General features: G+C 46.4%; 1 protein-coding gene across 5 annotated transcripts in view; it reads right to left on the reverse strand.

Annotated features, from left to right (window-relative positions):
• LOC144093777 (uncharacterized) overlaps positions 1-19178 on the reverse strand; it is a 197528-nt gene that overhangs the window by 71141 nt on the left and 107209 nt on the right. For all 5 annotated transcript variants that reach the window (XM_077627479.1, XM_077627480.1, XM_077627482.1 and 2 more), the window contains 6 exons: positions 18331-18598; positions 15056-15432; positions 14072-14416; positions 13158-13355; positions 7071-7278; positions 3162-3485 (listed from right to left, as the gene is read on the reverse strand). In XM_077627479.1, coding sequence (XP_077483605.1) covers positions 3162-3485; positions 7071-7278; positions 13158-13355; positions 14072-14416; positions 15056-15432; positions 18331-18598 — 1720 coding nt within the window. The remainder of the gene's footprint in view (positions 1-3161; positions 3486-7070; positions 7279-13157; positions 13356-14071; positions 14417-15055; positions 15433-18330; positions 18599-19178) is intronic.

Consider the following 19178-nt stretch of genomic DNA (forward strand, 5'->3'; position numbering starts at 1 on the left):
AAACATTGTTTTGCATTACCCAATGATAAATTAGAAAGAAATTTTGTGAACGGTTAATATAAGAGCTTTAAAGAAGGTCGGGTAGTCTCAGCAGGCATCCTTGGCTCGACAAGGATGTTGAGCCTCCCAACCAGTAAAACAAAACCTCAGCCTTCCTCTCATGAATAAGAATGTGGCTGAGGTGTATCAAAAAGTAAAGTGTATCAGTAGGTAAAAATTTAGAGTTCGCTCAGAAAACCTGCCTCCCTTAAAAAGCTAAAAACACAAGTTTGGTCAACAATTGCACCTTCACTCAAAAGCAATACTGGGTGTAAAGGGATGTGTTCATTATAAAACTGAGTAAAATATTTTTTGCACAAGTTTATCAAATTTTGCGCATGAGTATAAAATGTGATTAATTGTTAGGTCATCTCCACACTTTTCACAAACCGGTTTGTTTTCTTTTGTCAATAGAAAATTGTGTGTAATGTGCGTGTGGCCTATACGGAGACGACATAAAATAACTTCAATGAAACGCTCTTGGTGCAAGCATGACTTCCATTCACATAGGACTGGCTTTACCAGGAGCAGTTTGTTGTTTACTTCATTGTTCCAAGCTGTCTGCCATTTTTCCCTTAGGTTCTGCTGTACTAAGTTTATGCAGTCCTTAAAAAGTACATTTACTCTTTTTATTCCCTTGCCATGAGCTTGAGCAGTGCACATATCTGCTCTCTCATTGCCTTTTATTCCCACATGACTCGGGACCCAGCACAGATTTATATTTTGTCCTTGAGCTGCGGCAGTTACTATGGTGTGTATGATGTAACCAAGCAGAGGGGTCCTTGCATTTTTAGAATGGAGAGCTGTAAGTACACTTAAGGAGTCTGTGTAAATAATAGCGTTTTTGAGGTTCTCGCTTAGTATTTTTTCTATGGCCACACATACTGCGTAGCACTCTGCGGTGAAGATGGATGCACACTGTGGTAGTAGAACTATTTCCTCCGAATCAGTATAAAATTATTTAAAACTACTGTATTTTTCTTCAAGGAATCCTTGTATTATATGTTGTTGCAGAGTTTGTTTTTTTACGGAACTGTGTAAGAGTGAAGTCACAGATTGTAGCAAAATTGTACTACGGAGGCAGTGTAACTCATCTTCGAGCAGTGCCAGGTAATGTATCAAGTACTCAGAGGTTTTGGCACATCTCTTCAAAACGCAGGTGGACTGGCCTAACAGCTAGAGGCTTGTTGTTAAACAGAATTCTGGATGGGCACTTTGCGGCTATGGGGTAACGTAAGTGTTTGGGCATCGAATAGATTTTTAATATGTATGAGCATGTGAGCATGGTTCTTCTCCCTGTAAATGACAGTTCGTTGGTTTCAACATAAAGACTGTTTATAGGTGATGTCCTGTAAGCATCAGTTGAAAGACGTGAACCTAAATTGTGCACTGGGTCTAGTCGTTTCAAGTACAAAGGCCTTGCTGTACCATATACTATACTACCATAGTTTAAGCAGGATCATACCACAGAGCGTTAAAAAGAGCAATAGAGCCGCTGCACGTTTCGCTGCGGCAACCGCAACGCAGTGACATCCTGCTGCCGCTCACAGTCGCAAGCAAACCAACATCTACTTCCGGTGTTTCGACCAATGAGGTGTGGCCACCGCCGCAGATTATGACGCTTTTTATTATGACAGAAACTCGGATTACGGCCCCAGCTTTCAGCCTTTTTACAGTGTCAGCTGTACATAGTATGCTGGCCAGTTTCACAGTGTTCGGTGTAAACAGAGGTAGCATCTGTGATGAGTATAAGCACAGCTGCATAGCAGGGGTAGATTAAACTCTGAGCCTCCCCAACAGCTCATGCGGTACACTGATCTGTCATGGCTCGTCAGTAAATTGCACGGAAACCTGTGAGCATCCTGTGGCAGCCTGTGTGCACGAGCCTTTAAGTTGCCGCACAATCTCTTGTTACTATGTCAGAGAAGATGGGCGGCCCACAGGGAGCTTCTCAGCATCTATGGTGGCTGTTTGCTATTTCTCTTTTTCCGCTGTCTTCGAATCCACTTGATTAGAATCCAATCCAGCTGTTATTCCTTCATCCGCACATCCTTACAAAACATTAAAAAGCTGCATCCAATGGCGGCTTCAACTGGCAGTTACAGAAATGACAGCTCAACTTTCCAATGCCATTGAAGTGATGGCAGTCAGCTCTATTTATACAGCACTTTCCATAGATCCCAGTTCAACCCAAACCCCATGATGAAGTCATGTATAATATTACTATAATCAAGCTATTAATACCAAAATGAACATAGAAACTATAAGTACAACAATGAACTAACAACAATGTGCTAGCATATTATCTTCCTTTTTAAACACTATTTTATATTTAGTTGTTAAATCACAATTTCTGTGCAAGTTGAGCCCTATATGCAGGTTACAATTAACGAATGTGCAGAGCTAACACAAGTGAATGTAGAAGCATGCATGGCTTTAGGGCCTGGTTGCAGTTTTTGCTGCCACTTTGCATATTTGCATGTTAACAGACATTTGTTACAAATAAAAGTTGCAGAAGCGGAACTTTATTGCCAACAAAGTAATACTACATGCAATGAAAGAATTACTGGCACGAAAAATATTGCCAGGCATGCCAATATGACACACCTGTTAGCCACCGACTACTACACAACCTTTTCAATTGGGAGTGCCTATCAAAGTCGGCCCAACTGAGGTCTTGAACTTTGAAAAACTACTAAAAAAAACATGAATGGTAGACAAGATACCAGACCACTAGGCTTTAGTTAAGTTCTGTTCACTGCATGACAGTGATGTAGCGTGAAAAATGAATACAAGACTACAAGCAAAAGGCCACTCTCATGCACACCTCAAGTTCATCTCGTTGCGCGATTTAAGAGCACTAGTGCTGCCAGCAGGTGCCCAGGGACTGAAGGGCACCGCTATGTGAAGCACCACTCTTGCGGCACACTGTTCTATATATAGAATGTTTGGCTGACCACAAGTTTGATAAACGTGAACAGTAGTGCTATAATTCCGCCTGGGATTTTCAAGGAAACTTTCTGACTGTTCGATGTAAACAGTAATTGTATATATATCCGGGCTCAACTTGGCAGCGTTCGTTGTAGCAGGGTTGGACTATTATCACAGGTGAAGAAGCCTACCTTGACGACTCAGGTAGCGTGGAATCTGTGGTTTGCCTGGAAACCGTGGCTGCAGCATGACGTGCTGCCCTTCGTGTTGCTGGAATGGTGGTCTAGCTCCCATGTGGGATACCATGCGCATTCCATGACTGGTTGGTGGGCCCACAGAACCGTCCTCACGTTGCTTCATCAGCATCTGCTGCTGCTGTTGCTGCAGCTGCTGCTGCATCTGTTGATGGTGCTGTGCTTGCTGCTGCTGCTGCAGCTGTTGCTGCAGGTGCTGTTGATGGTGCTGCTGCTGTTGCTGTTGAGGCTGTTGTTGCTGTGGGAAGTCTTCAAGATCCCCTGCACACAATTAAAGCACGTGTGAGACACGAAGTACTTGCAGCAACTTTACGTTACAGTAATCAATGCACTTACAGGGATGCTGAGAATAACTACATCCGATTATTGTTTTCAGTGAAAATTGATTCTCTGGCTCTTTCTGGTTACGGCAACGTTTGTCCGGCAGCAAAAAATCCTTTTACAGCCAATAAAACTTTTCCCCATAATCTTCCCACCAGTTCACCAGTCAATTAAAACTCGTGATGTCCTTACCAAAAAAGACGGGTTCCATCATATTGACGTGAATGGTAGTGTAGCAACAGCCTCTAGGATCGGTACCAAAATATCGGTGTCAATGTATGTAGCTTACTCGCAAAATTGGCTTGTGATGGCAACACTTGCATTTTGTTTTTTTGGTGTTTACTAGCTTATAAGCTGCATTTTCAATGTGAGTGGTCTCTTTGTGATCAGATGCATTACCCTATCAATGCAGGTCAACTTCTATTTGAACATATTCCAACTTTCTCATCAGTGAACATAAACTGAAATGCCTTCTTGGTGAAACAAAATTTCATCTTTGAGAAAAAACCTGCATGTTCCCTGAATGTTATAAGTACCGTGTTTACTTGAGTAATTTGCGCTTTTTTTTTCTTTTAAAATAAGGCTGCAAAAAGAGGGTGCGCAAATTAGGTGGACATTGTGCAAGCACGTTTAAAAAAACTTTGCGAAGGTCATAATGCGCCATATATAACATATACTCCCACCTGTATGTCGAGCTCCTAACTCTCGCACTCCTCACTGGCAAAAAAGAAAAAAAAATGTTTACCATATAAACATGTGTAAGGGCCGCACTTTTTTTTCCAGATTTGAGAGCCAATTTTTGGGGTGCGGCCCATACACGCGATTTACGAAAAAAAACTTTTTTTTTTAAGTAAAAACACACCGATCAGGAAATCAGCGGCATTTATTCTACGTTCAATCACCACTCGCGGTGTATTTCCACTCCGAGCTGGTGCTGTGCTCCTGTGCACGTTCATTCCAGAAAAAGTCGCACAGCACGTCCACTGTGAACGCGTAGCCGTTGTTCCGCGCTTCAATCACTTAGCACAGCAGCTCTTCTTCCAGTTCAGGCAACTAGCATGGCTTGCCTCGGAAAGCGCGCTTTTTGCAGCTTGTGTTCCTCAATGCATCCTTTTGCTTGCACCATCGTCGGACGCACTTCTCGGCCATGTCGAACTTCCTGCCCACCGCACACTTGCCGTGTTTGATAGCAAACTCCCAGCCGTGTAGCTATTACGGTGCTTGAATTATCATGCTAAAACTGCTAGAACTACAACGCTCCGCGGCAGCACGCGAAAGCTGCAACTAACACCCGTGCCTTCGACAGCAACAAAACACTAGAGCTGGTGATACTGATGCCGATACGGATAGCGGGACCTGGCGGACTCTCGCGGCGGAGGTACGATGATGATAATGAGCCGTGGCCTCTGGCGCCATCCGCGGGCGGCACCTGGAAGCTCCTGTGCGCATGCATCGCCTCCGCGATGAAGCGCGCCGTTGGTCGCAGCCGGAGCTGATCGCGGATGCCACGGCGTGTGCATTTCGAAGGCTATTCCCACATGGGTCGTGTGGGAAGTTTGGGTGCGGCCTTTTCACAGATATTATTTTTTTCTAATATTTTCTTCTGGAAAACAGGGTGCGGCCCATACACGGCTGCGGCCCTTACACGCGTTTATACAGTACTTCAAATATCTGGCAAAGTTTAATCCAAATATCTGTCAGAGCACACCCACTCCTTGCAAGATGGCATGACAGTGTGTGCGCAGCTCAAAGCAATGCATGCACGATACAATCACTAAGCCAGCAGTAAGAGGCAAATGGAGATAAAAGGCAAAATGGCAGTCTTGAATGCGGCCCGGCTGACAGCAACGAACCGAACAGCGAATATGTCGGTAGTCTCAGATTCCAATGCACGCCAGAGGTTACTGGAAGTTTTCTCTTTCAACTGTTGATCCGGGAAAGCATTCGCCAGTGCAAGCCAGCCGGGTAACCACTGCTTAATTCGAATTTTTTTACCGGAACCAATTTACCAAACAAGTTAACAACTTTTTTGACACACGGCGCTCCATGTACCCTGCCAGACATGGGTAATGGCAAAGGGCACGTACTACCCACAGCTGGGGTGGAACTAAGTTGGACTCTGCGCATAGGTTGGCGCGTATAGGATCTGAATAATCAAGCAGTCCGAAAAATCCGCGAATTTAAAAAAAAAAACTTTTCTGCAAAAAAACTGCTTTAAAAATCGTGGAATTTTTCACCCGCTATGTTCTGCTGGCAAGTGATAATAATAAATTGTACCTGAGCCACAGTCACGCTTTCGTCATGTCCACACCACCTCACGTTACAATATCAGACAATGCGACATGGCCACAGGTCTGCCGTGAACGAATGCACGCGCTGTACAAAGCCAGAACAGTCAGTTTGTATGGACAGTGATGCTCGCGAAGACCAAGAGGTAACCAACGGGAAGACACGAGTGTCTCCGAATGCACCCCCCCTCCTCCATCATCTGCTGCCCCACAACGTAGGTGGTGTCGTCCAAGCCACGATGAACTAGGCAGCCTACATTGCATTCTTTTATTAAAGGTCAAGTGTAAACGACCTCCAAGTTTATTTTTTTGTTCTGAAATGTGATGTGGGGGGCTCGACCTACAGTCGAGTCGACTTATAATCGTGTAAATACGGTAGGCCAAAAAACTAACTTCCGGCTGAAAAGCGATCTTCATAGTATTGTTTCTGTCTATTTTAGTCTGAAACATCGAACTTTTGGAGCCCTCAGAGTCTGGAATATCGGTTGTGAAAATGTGCGTATTGCTATGCGGTGCGTGACAATTCCTCAGTGAAGTGAAAAATATCGCGCAAGTCCAAATTACTGGAGTCTGAAAAATCAGTCGGCTTGTGTATTTCTTTCCCTTACATTGTTGTTATCTCCTTCATGGCTATTTAGCTGGTGCTGACTCGTTTCCACTTTTGTGTTGGGTGTGTCTCTGGAAGTGGGGGGGGGGGGGGGTCAAGGCACTCTGGTTACGGCCGCCCTAGCCTCGTACTCCCCCCCCCCCCCGCGCAAAAAAAAAAAAAAGCAGGTCGTGCTCGCCGCTCGCACATCAGGTATGACTCTGCTTCGGCTAGGCCTTGGCAGTGGCATATTTAGAGCAACGTGGCGGCGTAGCATCACCACTCACACCTTTCCAGCGACACTGCCATGCCAATCTTCCCAAGTCTCTCTTCCGCGCACCCGTACGCATGCTGGTGGTTTGACACAGAAGGAAGCATAAAATATGTGAGTAAAAGCTTCTTATAAATCCGGGTAATGAATTGAGTGCACAAATTATGCAAGGGCGCAAGTTACGCCCTCGCATTGGATTGCAGCCTAGCCATGAACCGACTGTTTCATTTTTCCTTCAAGGTCCATGCGCTCCAGGACACGAGCAGCAAAGATCGCCAGAGTTTAAGTTTTGCCTCCAAAGACTGAAACAAATTAGCAGGTGAGACTGGGCTACTAAAACAAAGAACCAGCAATTCTGTCTCTGCACGGCAGTACAGTACCTTCATGAAGGGGCGACTGTTGTGATAGGAGCCCCTGCACAATGCTGGACATCATCTGCTGCTGCTGCTGTTGCTGATGCTGCTGTTGCTGATGCTGCTGTTGCTGATGCTGCTGTTGCTGATGTTGCTGTTGCTGCTGGTGAGACTGGGAGCCTTTATCCATACCCTCTCGCAACTGGAAACCTTCTCCCAAGATGCCGGAATCATCCTGAATCAGAGCAGAGTAAGGAAATATTAAAACATAACTCGAAACAGGTGTACCGCATATAGCCGAGCATAAGTTGGCATTCCCCCCCCCCAATAAACAGCCCTCTGGAACTAAAGGGTCAACCTACACACAGAGTCAAACTATTTGTGGAGTCTAAGGTTGCTTCGGCCGAGCCATGAATAGTATGTGCCTCATGCCACTGCTCATTCCCGGCAGGATGTTCTAAGCTCCACGTGTTAAAAAAAAAAAGATAAATTGCGTTCAAGTTGGTTCCGCTATGAAACTTTGATGGCGCGCTGTTTATCCAGATCACTCACGGTGACAGTCGCTTTCCCTGACGAGCGGTAAAAAGTACAAAAGAAAACTTCCAGTAATCCCCAGAACATGTGCCACGTCAGAATCCGAAACTACAGAACCGTTCAGTGGTTCGGTTTGCCACTAGTCAGCCGGCCACTTAGTATGGAAGGCAGGATGGAGCCCACTTATCCCTTTTGATCTCCATCTGCCCCTGACTGCTGGTCTTGTGACTGCACCATTACACGTTTATTGGTTTGAGCTGCTGCAATGCCACCACATGGAAAGTGGGTGGGTAAGTGAGGTAAACTGGGGAATGCGTGATGAGTCTAACTTTTTCTTTCTTTTGAGGGCTACAAGTTTGGGGTTTGACTTATACAGTCTAGCCCGGTTATAACAAAGTCGGCGGGAATCGGAAATCACTTCGCTATATCTGCTATTTCTTTATATGTGGACTATGAAAAAAAAAAATACAAACATGGCCATACCAATTTATTGCTGCTGAAAGAAGTGGTCCAGCATCCCCTGAACATGTTTCGCGTGTGCGGACTTAAGCCTGGACTCCATGTATGCGAAAACTCAAGTGAACGCGACGGCGGCAAGCGACGAGCGACACCGTCGCGCGAAGCATTTTTGCCGTGTCGCTTGTCTCGTCGCCCGGAAGTCCCCCATGCGATTGGCCAATCAGGGCCCCACACAGCCGTTTCTGGTTCGTCCATGGTTTGTCACAGCTACTCCGAGATCGCCTCAACCACCGCGGCCTCAACAAGCGCATCGTCTTGGTCATCGCCACGGTCGAGAAAATATTTGCTCTGCTTTAGCTGTGAGGCAGACCCGCATGATTTAAATAATGAAAACAATCTACTTGTTGGTTACGGAGGGCTAACAACATCTGGAGCGGGCTATACGAGTGGGCGTACTGCAGGGAGAGATGCGTGTCGAGCCGCAGGTACCGGCGCTCGATGCACCGTGCCTATGCGCTCCAACTATATATACGTGCAGAAACACTCGTGGCGTGCATTCTCACTTGTATATTATGGTTTGCCCACTTACAAGCAGATTGCGGTGACAGTTCATGGAAGTCTTTTTACTAAGCCGGAGTGCACAGGCACCCAACGAAAGCACACATCCCCCGTGAATCCGTGGTGTGACTTTGTCTCCGCAAGCACGCCGGCTTGGTTATCTCCACTGCTGCTACACTGCTGCCGTAGAGGAAATATTTCTTTTGCCCTGACTACGAGGCACACTAAGAAAATTTTGAGAGAGAGAACAGGTTACAGGCGTGTTTACTAAGCTGGAGTGCGCAAAGCACGAAGCCCGCTGTGTACATTGCGGGGGCCTGAACGGAGGTCGCCCACAAGCGACGGAGCGAGGCGTCACCGTGCCGCTTCGCCGCGTCGCTCGCTCTTTCGCGCACATGGAGCCCACTTTTTAAGGATTGCGGCTTCCATGCTGTCCAACTGAGAACCAAAGATGTGGTCGAACTCCGGGCTCCCGAGGTACATGCGTGTCAACAGCTGCGATGGCCACTGTGGAGGTGACCGGCTTAGGGGCACAACTAGCATCGTCGCATTTGCTGTCGGAGGTGCTGTCCACCAAGGTCTCTTCCACGACACTCCCAACTTCTTCAGTTGTTAAGTCCTCGGTGGCAACAAGGTCTTCGTCAACGAAAACGAAGTCCATGTCGCTTAGACCTGCAAGCACAAGTTCCAGGTCGCTAGCGGAATCCCAAAGCTGCTCCAAGCAGGCCGTCGTGGCGGCACCATCAGGTGTTGCAGCGGCGTAAATCGCGGCAGCTTCGTCCCCAGCAGGCATCGCCTCTGCGCTGCTGCTTCGGGAGAAGCCAGCTTTCTCGCGAGGGTCGACATAACAGAGAGTCAGTTCCGAGAAAGGGCCAGGTAGGTCCATTGAGGCGAAGCGGTCATGAAATACCAAAAGAAGCGAAACAAGACAGGAAACCGTGATCGCGTTAATGTGGGCAGAAAACAAGTGACAATGGCATCACGCACGATCATGTCACGCATAATGGCGTTCGCCGTGCTCCCAACCTCGAACTGTCTGACACTGCACTCATTTGTGCTTTCACTAGCTAGATCAAGTCGCATAACTCTGTCTTAATAAACAGCATCCAGCGATCCGCGAAAACGATGAAAATGAGCCGCGCTTCCAAATTGCACAATGCTGCCGCGATTTCTCCGTGCCTTGCACACCGCGGCACCGACATAAAACAAAGTGAGCGCTGCCACAGATCCTGCAGACTCCAGCCTGGCCGTGGTGCCGACTTCCCGGGAGAAATTCAAGAACCACGACTGGCCAAGACGGCCGCTCTCCGCGACGTCGTCAAAAAAGAAAAAACAGGCTCTCTTCTTTTTTACATTCTTCCCTCTCCCGCGTGGCTTGCTCTACGCCATGACACCATTCAAGGACGGCGCAACACGAGACCGGCATGCCAGGCGATGCAGTGAAGCAACCTTTCGCTCCGTGGGAGAGCAGACGACGCCACGGAAGGACGCCGTCAGCAGAGTTTTGCTCTTATTTTAGCGGAAAAATTCACCTCAAGGACGCAAAAATGTGCCGATTGACTTTTTTACTTCGTAAAAACCGGACCCAAATTGTATTGAAAATGCGAAAATGGGAATGGGAAATTGAAATCCCTTTGTTATAACTGCTATTTCGCTATAAGTGGCTTCGTTATAACTGGGCTAGACTGTATTCAGAGTTGACTTATGTGCGACAATATCCAGTATTGGTCTCATGAGCAAAAACACAAACATTACAGAAAGATCCCGCACAGCATACAAGTTCCTGAACAATGTCACCTGTGAAGGGCATGAAAGAACCAAACACAAATGTAGTGAACAACACCATCATGCCAAGAGGTATGAGAAGAGGTCGAGAGGACAAGCATGCCTCGCTTTTTGTGATCGAGGCAGCAGCAAATGAGGCAGTCGTGAAGTACAATTCAGGGAGCCAAGGAGCCTACTCGGCAATGTGTGCCCCCTTGGGTGTGCATCATGGTGCCTTTGCCGTCCAGAGGGTTCAAGAAAAGGACCAAGAGCACCTGAAGAAGGCGTCCAAAGCCCACCATACAAAGAGGCAAAGGTGCAAGAAGATGCCTGACAGCAATGATGCAAAATATTACAGCTCTGGTGCTTTCATTAAATCTGCAGTGCTTGCAAAACTTTAGAGCCAGTTTTCTCAGAAGGGAGTTTTGAGCCGACTGTCCTGCTCACAGAAAGCACAGAACAACTATGTGTTGTGGGATTTGCATGGGGTTTGTTGCACTGTATCTCTTAGTAAATTCTTTATGCAGCGGCATTCCTATATTTTTAATAACTATCTAATTTTTTTTTACTGTTCAGCTAAATTGGAATGTTGATAACGACCGCATTTTTCAAACGTGGATATAATGTCCTGTGTAAAAAAAATAAGGGTGATAAAAATATTTGGAGAATGGCACTGCATGAATTGGCTAAAATATAAAAGCAACTATGGGCTTCTACCACGTCTTTATGTCATGCCAGGATTTTAGCACGTTGGGTGAAAATAAAAATTTGTAATGTCAAAGCTATTCAAGGTGTATCAATGAAACTTTGTATTTAGTCATTCAGCACACTTCCCAATAACCGGGCCAAATTTCATTGCTCTACTAAAAAAAAATAAGGAAAAAAAATAAGGAATTTCACTCCGATCCACACCTCCCCCCTTAAAAAACACCTCCCGCTGAGCTGCCATCCGCGGATGGTTGACTCGTTGAGGTCAAGTCTTCAAGCTGCCGCAGAATCCCCGACCTCTTCAGCAAACAGGATCACTTTTCTCTTAAAATGAGCATCTTACTGTGCACGACGCGTTGCCATTGTGCGCACTCAATCGATACACCGCGAGCAACGCCACAAGAACATGACGCGACAACGCGTTGAGCACGAGGTCGCAGCGAACACAAAAAAAATTACAGAGAACAACACTTTGACTTTGGATGGATGAGGATTTGGCTTCTGTGGTTCCCATGTTGCCAGCATAAGATCACAGAACTGCGGAAACCGAAACCAAGCTGATTGCTTTGAAATGGCTGTACCACGGAACTGCTTTAGGCCAATCGAAGTGCGGTATTCAATTATAATGCGAGGGTAGACTTTAAGGGGAAAAAAATCCGGGAAAAAACTCGCGTTACATTCGAGTAAATACGTTTAAGTATCGGTGTACCCCACATAAGCAAACAAAGTCCCTTTGCCTGGAATGATGACTGGCAGGGATGGTGTGAAGCAGAACAGTGCTGTGTGTAAAGAGCAAAAAAGGATAGTAACTTTGTCAGGGGGCACCACCAGGGTCCCATAGGACTACAGTGGCAAGTGGCCTCCCTGGTATCAGGGCAAAGAAAGAAAGAAGACATAGGAGTGAATTGGGAGCTGAAGGTAGTCATCATGGCAATCAAACAGGCATAACGCCGTGACAACATCAAAAGCTGCAGCGATTTCTTCGACGATACTCTGCGACAACCCATACCCATCTTCGCACAGTTTTCAGACACCTACTCGCATGTCGCCGGTCATTTTCTCTTCTTTTTAGAAACAGTTTCGACATTCTTACATCTATATGTGCTCCTCTCGTTTGCGTCTGTATTGTTCTCCCAGCACGCTGAAATTACAAGCTCATCATGGTTTTTCATTTTTTGTGCGGTGGAGCCTCCTCTCAAGGCTTCACAGTACTTTTGCATTTTTTGGTAGTTTATTCTTTTTGAGGAGCATTTCATAACACAACCCACGGAAAACTTAAGCATTTCTTACAGCCCCTTGAAGTCTGAATTAATGAAGTTTTATAACCCATCATGCTATATCTAGTTGCCAGTCGTGTGCCAATTCATGGATTTCATTTTGTTACTCATTTTGCACGACCACATTACAGGTTGCACATTGTTCTGCTGTCTAAACAAGCAGTATACATTTCTGTGCATGTGACAAACTTTTTATTTTTTACTTTTTAGGGTGCTGAGGCAGTTTAATTCTGTTTCTTTCCGTTGCAAAGGCCACATATACACTAGTTTGAAAAAGAAAATAAGAATATGACAAGAGAATTTATATTTCTCTGAAATTTTTTTCATACTGACCAGATATTTAATATTCAATTAGATACTCAATGGCATTTTTATTTCATATTCATATTTCAGTATATAAATATTTCAGTATTTGCAAACCGCTACTTAAAACGTGGTTATCTTGTCAATATTCATTATTTAAACATATTTCTAAGACAACTGCCACCTTGCAACATTAAGACTGTCAAGAAAAAGACAGTTTTCAGGATTACAATGAATTTGCTAGGCATGTCTTGTCACAAGAAGCTTCCACAGATGGCACCAGTTACAACAGTGAAAAAGAAGCTACCACGCAGAGCAATCCACCAGCTGTCTAGGCACACCGTCGTGCAGCTGAACTATTTGGCTGAATGACACAGTTACGAACGCGTCACCCCTGTAGCCTTCCCCTCATTGTCAAGATAAGCTGCCGCTGAGTATAATAATGTGTTCAAGAGTTGTGTGCTCACTCACTCAAAGGCGCAGTCACACAAAGGACAAAACAGAGACAAACCTGGCTCATGGGGTGGACATTAGGTGGCCTTGGCGTGCGTGGTGAAGGCAGCTGAGGTGACATCTGGTGCAGGGGAGAAGCCATCGGGGATGTGGGTGGCTGCTGCATCCGCGGGGATGGGGAAGGGGCTCCCATTGGGGAAGATGGTGGCGGCATTGGAGACCGCGGGGGTCCACAGGGCATGCCACCACTGGAAACCTGTAAGCCGAGCCAGAGGCAGCACTCAGCAACAGGCAGAACACTGTAGTGCTTGAAAAGTGCTACGAAACTTAAAAATAAAGAGGAAGCATGAAAAAGAAAACCAAAACATTGACAGACAAGATGCTTTCAAGATGAAAACTCAAAGCAGCTTCCTAATTAATGAAACCTCGTTATAGCGAACAAGTAAAAAATCGTAAAACAGTTTATTATAGCTGAAATTCGCAACAAAAAAACAGGAATAATAATTTTTCTTCCCATTTCTGAAGTGGCAACTTCAATACGCTATAACTCAGCTTCTATGATAGGCAGGATGATAATTTTATCATTACTGCATTCCTTGATGTCAAGAGAAACTAATGGCATGCATTTTAGCAAGTCCCCTGCCGAGAAATTTCTTGAAAGCTCTCGGCAAAAAAGTTATTGAACATATTACATAAGTATACAAAGACTTGATATACATAAAATTAAATTACATATTTCGAATCAGCATGCAAAAATACATGTTCCCTGATGATTTCATAATTGTCACTTCATTAATAATAGCTTTTTTTTTACACCCTCTTCCCCCTTAAATGACATGTCTTTGGCTCTTAAGCAGACCAGAACTTCTTCAGAACCTTGAAGCTCTCATCAGCTGTCACAATGGAAACCGTACAGCACAGGAAAACTCACAAGAAACAATGAAACCATATAAGCAGATACAGAGCACTCACAGAGACTGTGTGTGGGTGCGATGCTCCAGACACCATGGGGCTCATGCCAGACGACATGTTGGGAGACATGCTGGGCGACATGCTGGGTCCCACACTGGGTGACATGCTCGGCCCCATGGGAGGGCCCGCTCCTCCTCCTCCTCCCATGTGGTGCATAGGTGAGCCCTGCGGCAGCATTCCCCCTTGGAGAAGCTGGCTGCCCTGTTGCTGCTGCTGCTGCTGTTGCTGCTGTTGCTGCTGCTGTTGCATCTGCTGCTGCTGCTGCTGCATGTGCTGCTGCCACTTCTGTTGTTTGTTGCGATACTCCTGGACCACCATCATGTGTTGCCGGTACAACTTGCGCAGCTGGAAACGTCAAGTGTTGAATCAGTGTCGACGGACCATAGAGATACAATACTGTAAACGGGTAAAAATGCACGACGGTGTTGCCCTTTAATTTTATTTCTTGCATGCAAATGTGTCGTGTCGTCTACCTTTTGTTTCTCTTACGACATATTCCGTGATATCAGACCATCCGCACACTGCAACGTTTACTAAAGTTTCCTGGGCTACGAAGCTCACAACAAGATGAGCGACGAGGTTTGATGACATACACAAATAGGGATGAATTCTCTTTCATCTGCCCCCTTCAAACAGTATGGCCCTTTTCTTTTTCTCTTTCCACACGGACAAATGCAAATCTGAAAAGCACCAGTTCTAAGAGATCTCCTGCCCTCCTCCTTAAGGCAATTCCCCTGTGATGAGGTGGATGACATAGGGCTAGCAGAAGCCAGCACTGACTCAGGTTCCGATGACCGGTGCTGACAAGTAAACCACGGGAACATCTCCTTCCCAGCCCCCAGATCCCACCAGCACAAAACTAGCTCAACACTGCTTGAAGTGTCTGCAAAGTGTCTAAGTATGTGAACTTAGCCCATGAAACTGAAACTCCTCGCTCTAAAGAACATCCATGCCAACCGACCCATTGTGGCCACTGTGGTTTACCTGGTCGAGGTTCTTCTGCATGGCTGGCTGCTGTTGAGCGATACGGTGCAACTCGAGGGCGTTGTGCTGGGGCAGCTCCTGGCCCGTCTTGGACAGCTGCCGCTGCTTGGTGCTCAGGGCCTTCTTGGCCTTGCGCAGCTTGCCCACATCGTCCTCGAGGGCCTTCTTCTGCGAGCCGAGCAGGGCCTCCTGCTGCGCTAGCCAATGCTCGTACGCAGCCACCATGGGCGCCGGCGGCGGCTCCTGTCCCACGCACAGCGACGGTGCAGGCGGTGCCGGAAGTGTCTGGATCGGGAGTGGCACTGGTGCTGCCGCTCCGTCGCCCGGAGACGTCAGTGGCCCAGCGCTCCCGGCCAACCCCCCAGAGTGGGGGCCTACTGCATGTGACAAAGCACCGCACTCAGCACTTCTTGCCAGGAATGAGCCAATATTCATTTGAACCATAACCAGTTGTGTAATCGATACATGAGCAGTTATTAGGGAATACAATATGCAGGGAAAATGTCAAAATGCAGATGTGCTCAATAAGTCCTCGAACCATGCATAAAATGAAGCAAATTAAATTATCTGGATAATATAAATGATATAAATACTGCTTTCTTTTATTAGCATAAATAATGCCTATACAGTGCAATCCACTTATAACGATACCAGATATAACGATATATCGCTTATAACGATAAAATTATTTAGATTTATCAATTCTCCCATTGCACCTATATAAAAATAAACCGCATTTAACTAGGCCTGTGCGAATATTAAATAATTTTGAATATTTGGTCGAACAGTAAAGTATTCAATATTCGATGCGAACCGAATGTTTGGTATTCGAAATCACGAAGTATTCGTCCTGAGTGAATAACATTTCTGTAACTCTTGGCTCGTACTCTGGGATCCTAGCGCGGCACATGTATAACCAAAGCCCCGACTCCGCGTCGCGTGCCTGTGCTCCCGTGTGTATGCCGGAACTGGTCTGCACATGCTCGTGGCAACAGACGCGAGCATGCGGAACCGTGGCGCCTGGATCTGCACTTGTCAGGTGTGTCTGCGACCGTCCTACCCACAGTGCGCATGTGCCATAACCATGCTCAGTGGTGTGCATAAGTAGAGAGATTTAGCATGGCGCAATCTGCTTCCGTGCGCCGCTAGTGTGCACGCGCTGACTGGTCCGAACAGGGCAAGGGAGCGAACAGCTGGCTGGCGCCTTGTAATGTCCTCAGGACCATCTGCGCATGCACAGTGGCTCCCCGCGAAATCGGATCGCAATAACGGCCGCGGATCGCGCTCTAATCGGAGGGCGCATGGTTCTCTCGATCTCCGTGGAGCGTGTTTAAACGGACTGCAGGTGCCGCAGCTGCTCTTCTCCACGTGAAATTCGCGAATCAAGCGCGACGATGCGAGCATGAGGCACACTGTGATGGGTGCCCTTTTCAGGTGCCTGCATGGTTATGCATTTGGACCTGTCCCATCGTTCAAAGTGCAGGGTTATGGCCATGCAGGTTTTCTGACGATACTACTAAAAACTACTGCTCAAAAATATTTTGTACATGTTGCAATACAGTCGAGTCCACTTATAACAATATTCAAGTGCCACGAAAATTCCATTGTTATAACCGATAATTGTTATAAACGGGTTGCACGAAAAAAAAGCATAACAACTGCAAAGAGTAGTCATGGACGGCAAGTGACATGCGAGCTCTGCCGAGGCATCGTTTTGGTGGCCCCGAAAGGGGCCTTGTAAAAAATACGAGAAGGTTGCCGCGGCTGCCTCTCAGCTTGAGAAATCCCGAAGAAACGCTGAGGTGAAATCGCCACAAGCATCTCGCAACGTACTTCTTTCTCATTGGCCTGCACGAGAAAACCCCATGTTCATCAGTGAAAACTTGGCTACCCCTAATGGAGAGCCTTGTGCACTCGCTATAGCAGCTGTTCATAGAGTCGTCACTTAATAGCAATAGCTGCACAATGACGCAATCGCAATTAAGACCAGCACTCAGGGGTCTCATAATAGATCTTAGCCCTCCCCCATATGTATTGGCTCCACATGTAGGCCTACTCCCCAATTTCGATGGTCCCTTTTGAAGGGCGTCGACACGTTTCAGTGAGTGCGATGAAGTTCAATGCAATCTATCTTTCTTTTTTTAAAGTAATGTCGCTGTGTGTTCGAAAAATACATGATTTTTAAAATGCCTATTGTACATTCAACTGTATGCTAGAAGTATTTCAAATATTCACTTCAAAATTATTCGAAGAAAATTATTATTCGATTCGAATTTGCTTCGAATCAAAAAACCACCATTCGCCTATAACGAATACATATAACGATACAATTATCGGCAAAATAACGGATACAACAATACAATTCTGGCAGCCCAGATGGTGTTTACCACCAAAACTTGCCTGACAGTTTGATAAAATATAAAATACTTTGATTCGAATGACGTAAAAACTCCACAAACGGACCTGCGTGGCGAAATCCGAGAGAGAGAGAGCGTTGCCTACGGCCTTGGGAACCAAGCGCTATCATCATCACAATCGCTGGAGGGAGGAGCTTAGGGAGGAGCTTGCTTGGCCACTGCAGCGCAGAGCTGCCTCAAACAAAAGCCCGAGATGGTTGAGAATTTTTTTTTTTAAGCGTTCGCTTTTCTTGCGCATTCCCCGTTTTGCGCAGTCCGCAGCACAGACCGTGGCAGCGCGCTAAGATGCTGTGCGCCGATAACATCGCAGTGTGTAGATCTTTTGATGGAAACTCTGAAGAGGGTGGCTCGGGGAACTTGGCAGAGCGCCAAGATGGTATGCGCCCTTGACAGGAGCACCGGTCGTGGTGGCTACATGGGGGTACTCTTATTGCTTTTTTTTTGCTGGTCCAGATATAACAATAACCGGTTATAACAATCGAATTTCCTAGTTTTCCCAATATCATTATAAGTGGAATGAACTGTAATAAAGCATAATGTAGATAGATGACACTTGCACATTGTGCCTTCAACACTATTTGCATGGGTTCCGTTCCAAAAATTTCTGTCAATACTCACTTAAATGAAGAAAGCTGGTCTGATCATTCTCACAGCGTGTGCATCCTTCTCTCAGACGGTATCTAATACCATAAGTACCTATTTCAGAAGAGTTGCAAATGGTGTCCAGATCTCAGCTTCCAAAGTAGCAAGTTGTCACGGGAGAGCATTAAGCGTGCTTTGTTTTTTGTTTTTTTCTGCATGTGCAGTCTCTGCAGCGCTTCGATAAGCTTCTGCCGTTTCATTCGGATAGCAACTCACCATGGCCGAGCTGGTCTGGCGGCCGATGTGGAGGGCCACCCATCATGCGGATGGCGCCCTGTTCAGTGCGCACAAGATGCATGGCTCCGCCCGGAGGCACCATGGGCCCAGCTGCACCGGTAGGGATGGGCTGGCGCATGACATGCGGTGAGGGACCAGCTTGGGGCCCACCCACCATGCCTCCTGGACCGCCCCAGACAGCTGGCCCGCCCGACTGATGCATCTGGTGGTAACGCTGAGGACTGCCGACCAAGTGGGCTGGGTTGACCTGCAATGAATGTAAGCAGCACAAATCAGCGTTTTTCTCATTTACAAATGAGCAGTTGAAAAGATGCTAGAACAGTTGTAATGAAACATGGGCCGCAGCACTACATATGCATGAACATAACATGACCGAAAATTAGGGGTGTGCGAATATTCGAAATTTCGAATACGAATCGAATATGTTTCATATTCGGTTCATATTCGTATTCGAGAAATGATATTCGTGAATTTCAGAATATTCGAAAATTCCCGACTACTCGGCGGCGATCGTATACCGCTCCGACTTTCGTAAATCTGATTGTTGCAAAAGCGCAATATCTGGGCAAATTATATGAATATAGAGTTTAAAGTTCCAGGAAAGCAATGTAAAGGCCCTGTTCTTTTTCTTCTCCATCGTTTATCGCGTGGACCGATCGCATTCCGATGCCGCTAGGCTTGACCTTGTGCGCAATTCCGCAAGTGGGCTTTCCCACACACCGCACGTGCTGCGAACAACATGGGGGACGACACGCTTCTAACAATTGCAACGCGAAAGCGCGTTTATTTTTTTTATCCTTCCGTAATATGTTATCTAATTAATGCCT

The sequence above is a fragment of the Amblyomma americanum genome, chromosome 6, assembly GCF_052857255.1.
Source record: "Amblyomma americanum isolate KBUSLIRL-KWMA chromosome 6, ASM5285725v1, whole genome shotgun sequence".
In the NCBI taxonomy this organism is placed as follows: domain Eukaryota; kingdom Metazoa; phylum Arthropoda; class Arachnida; order Ixodida; family Ixodidae; genus Amblyomma; species Amblyomma americanum.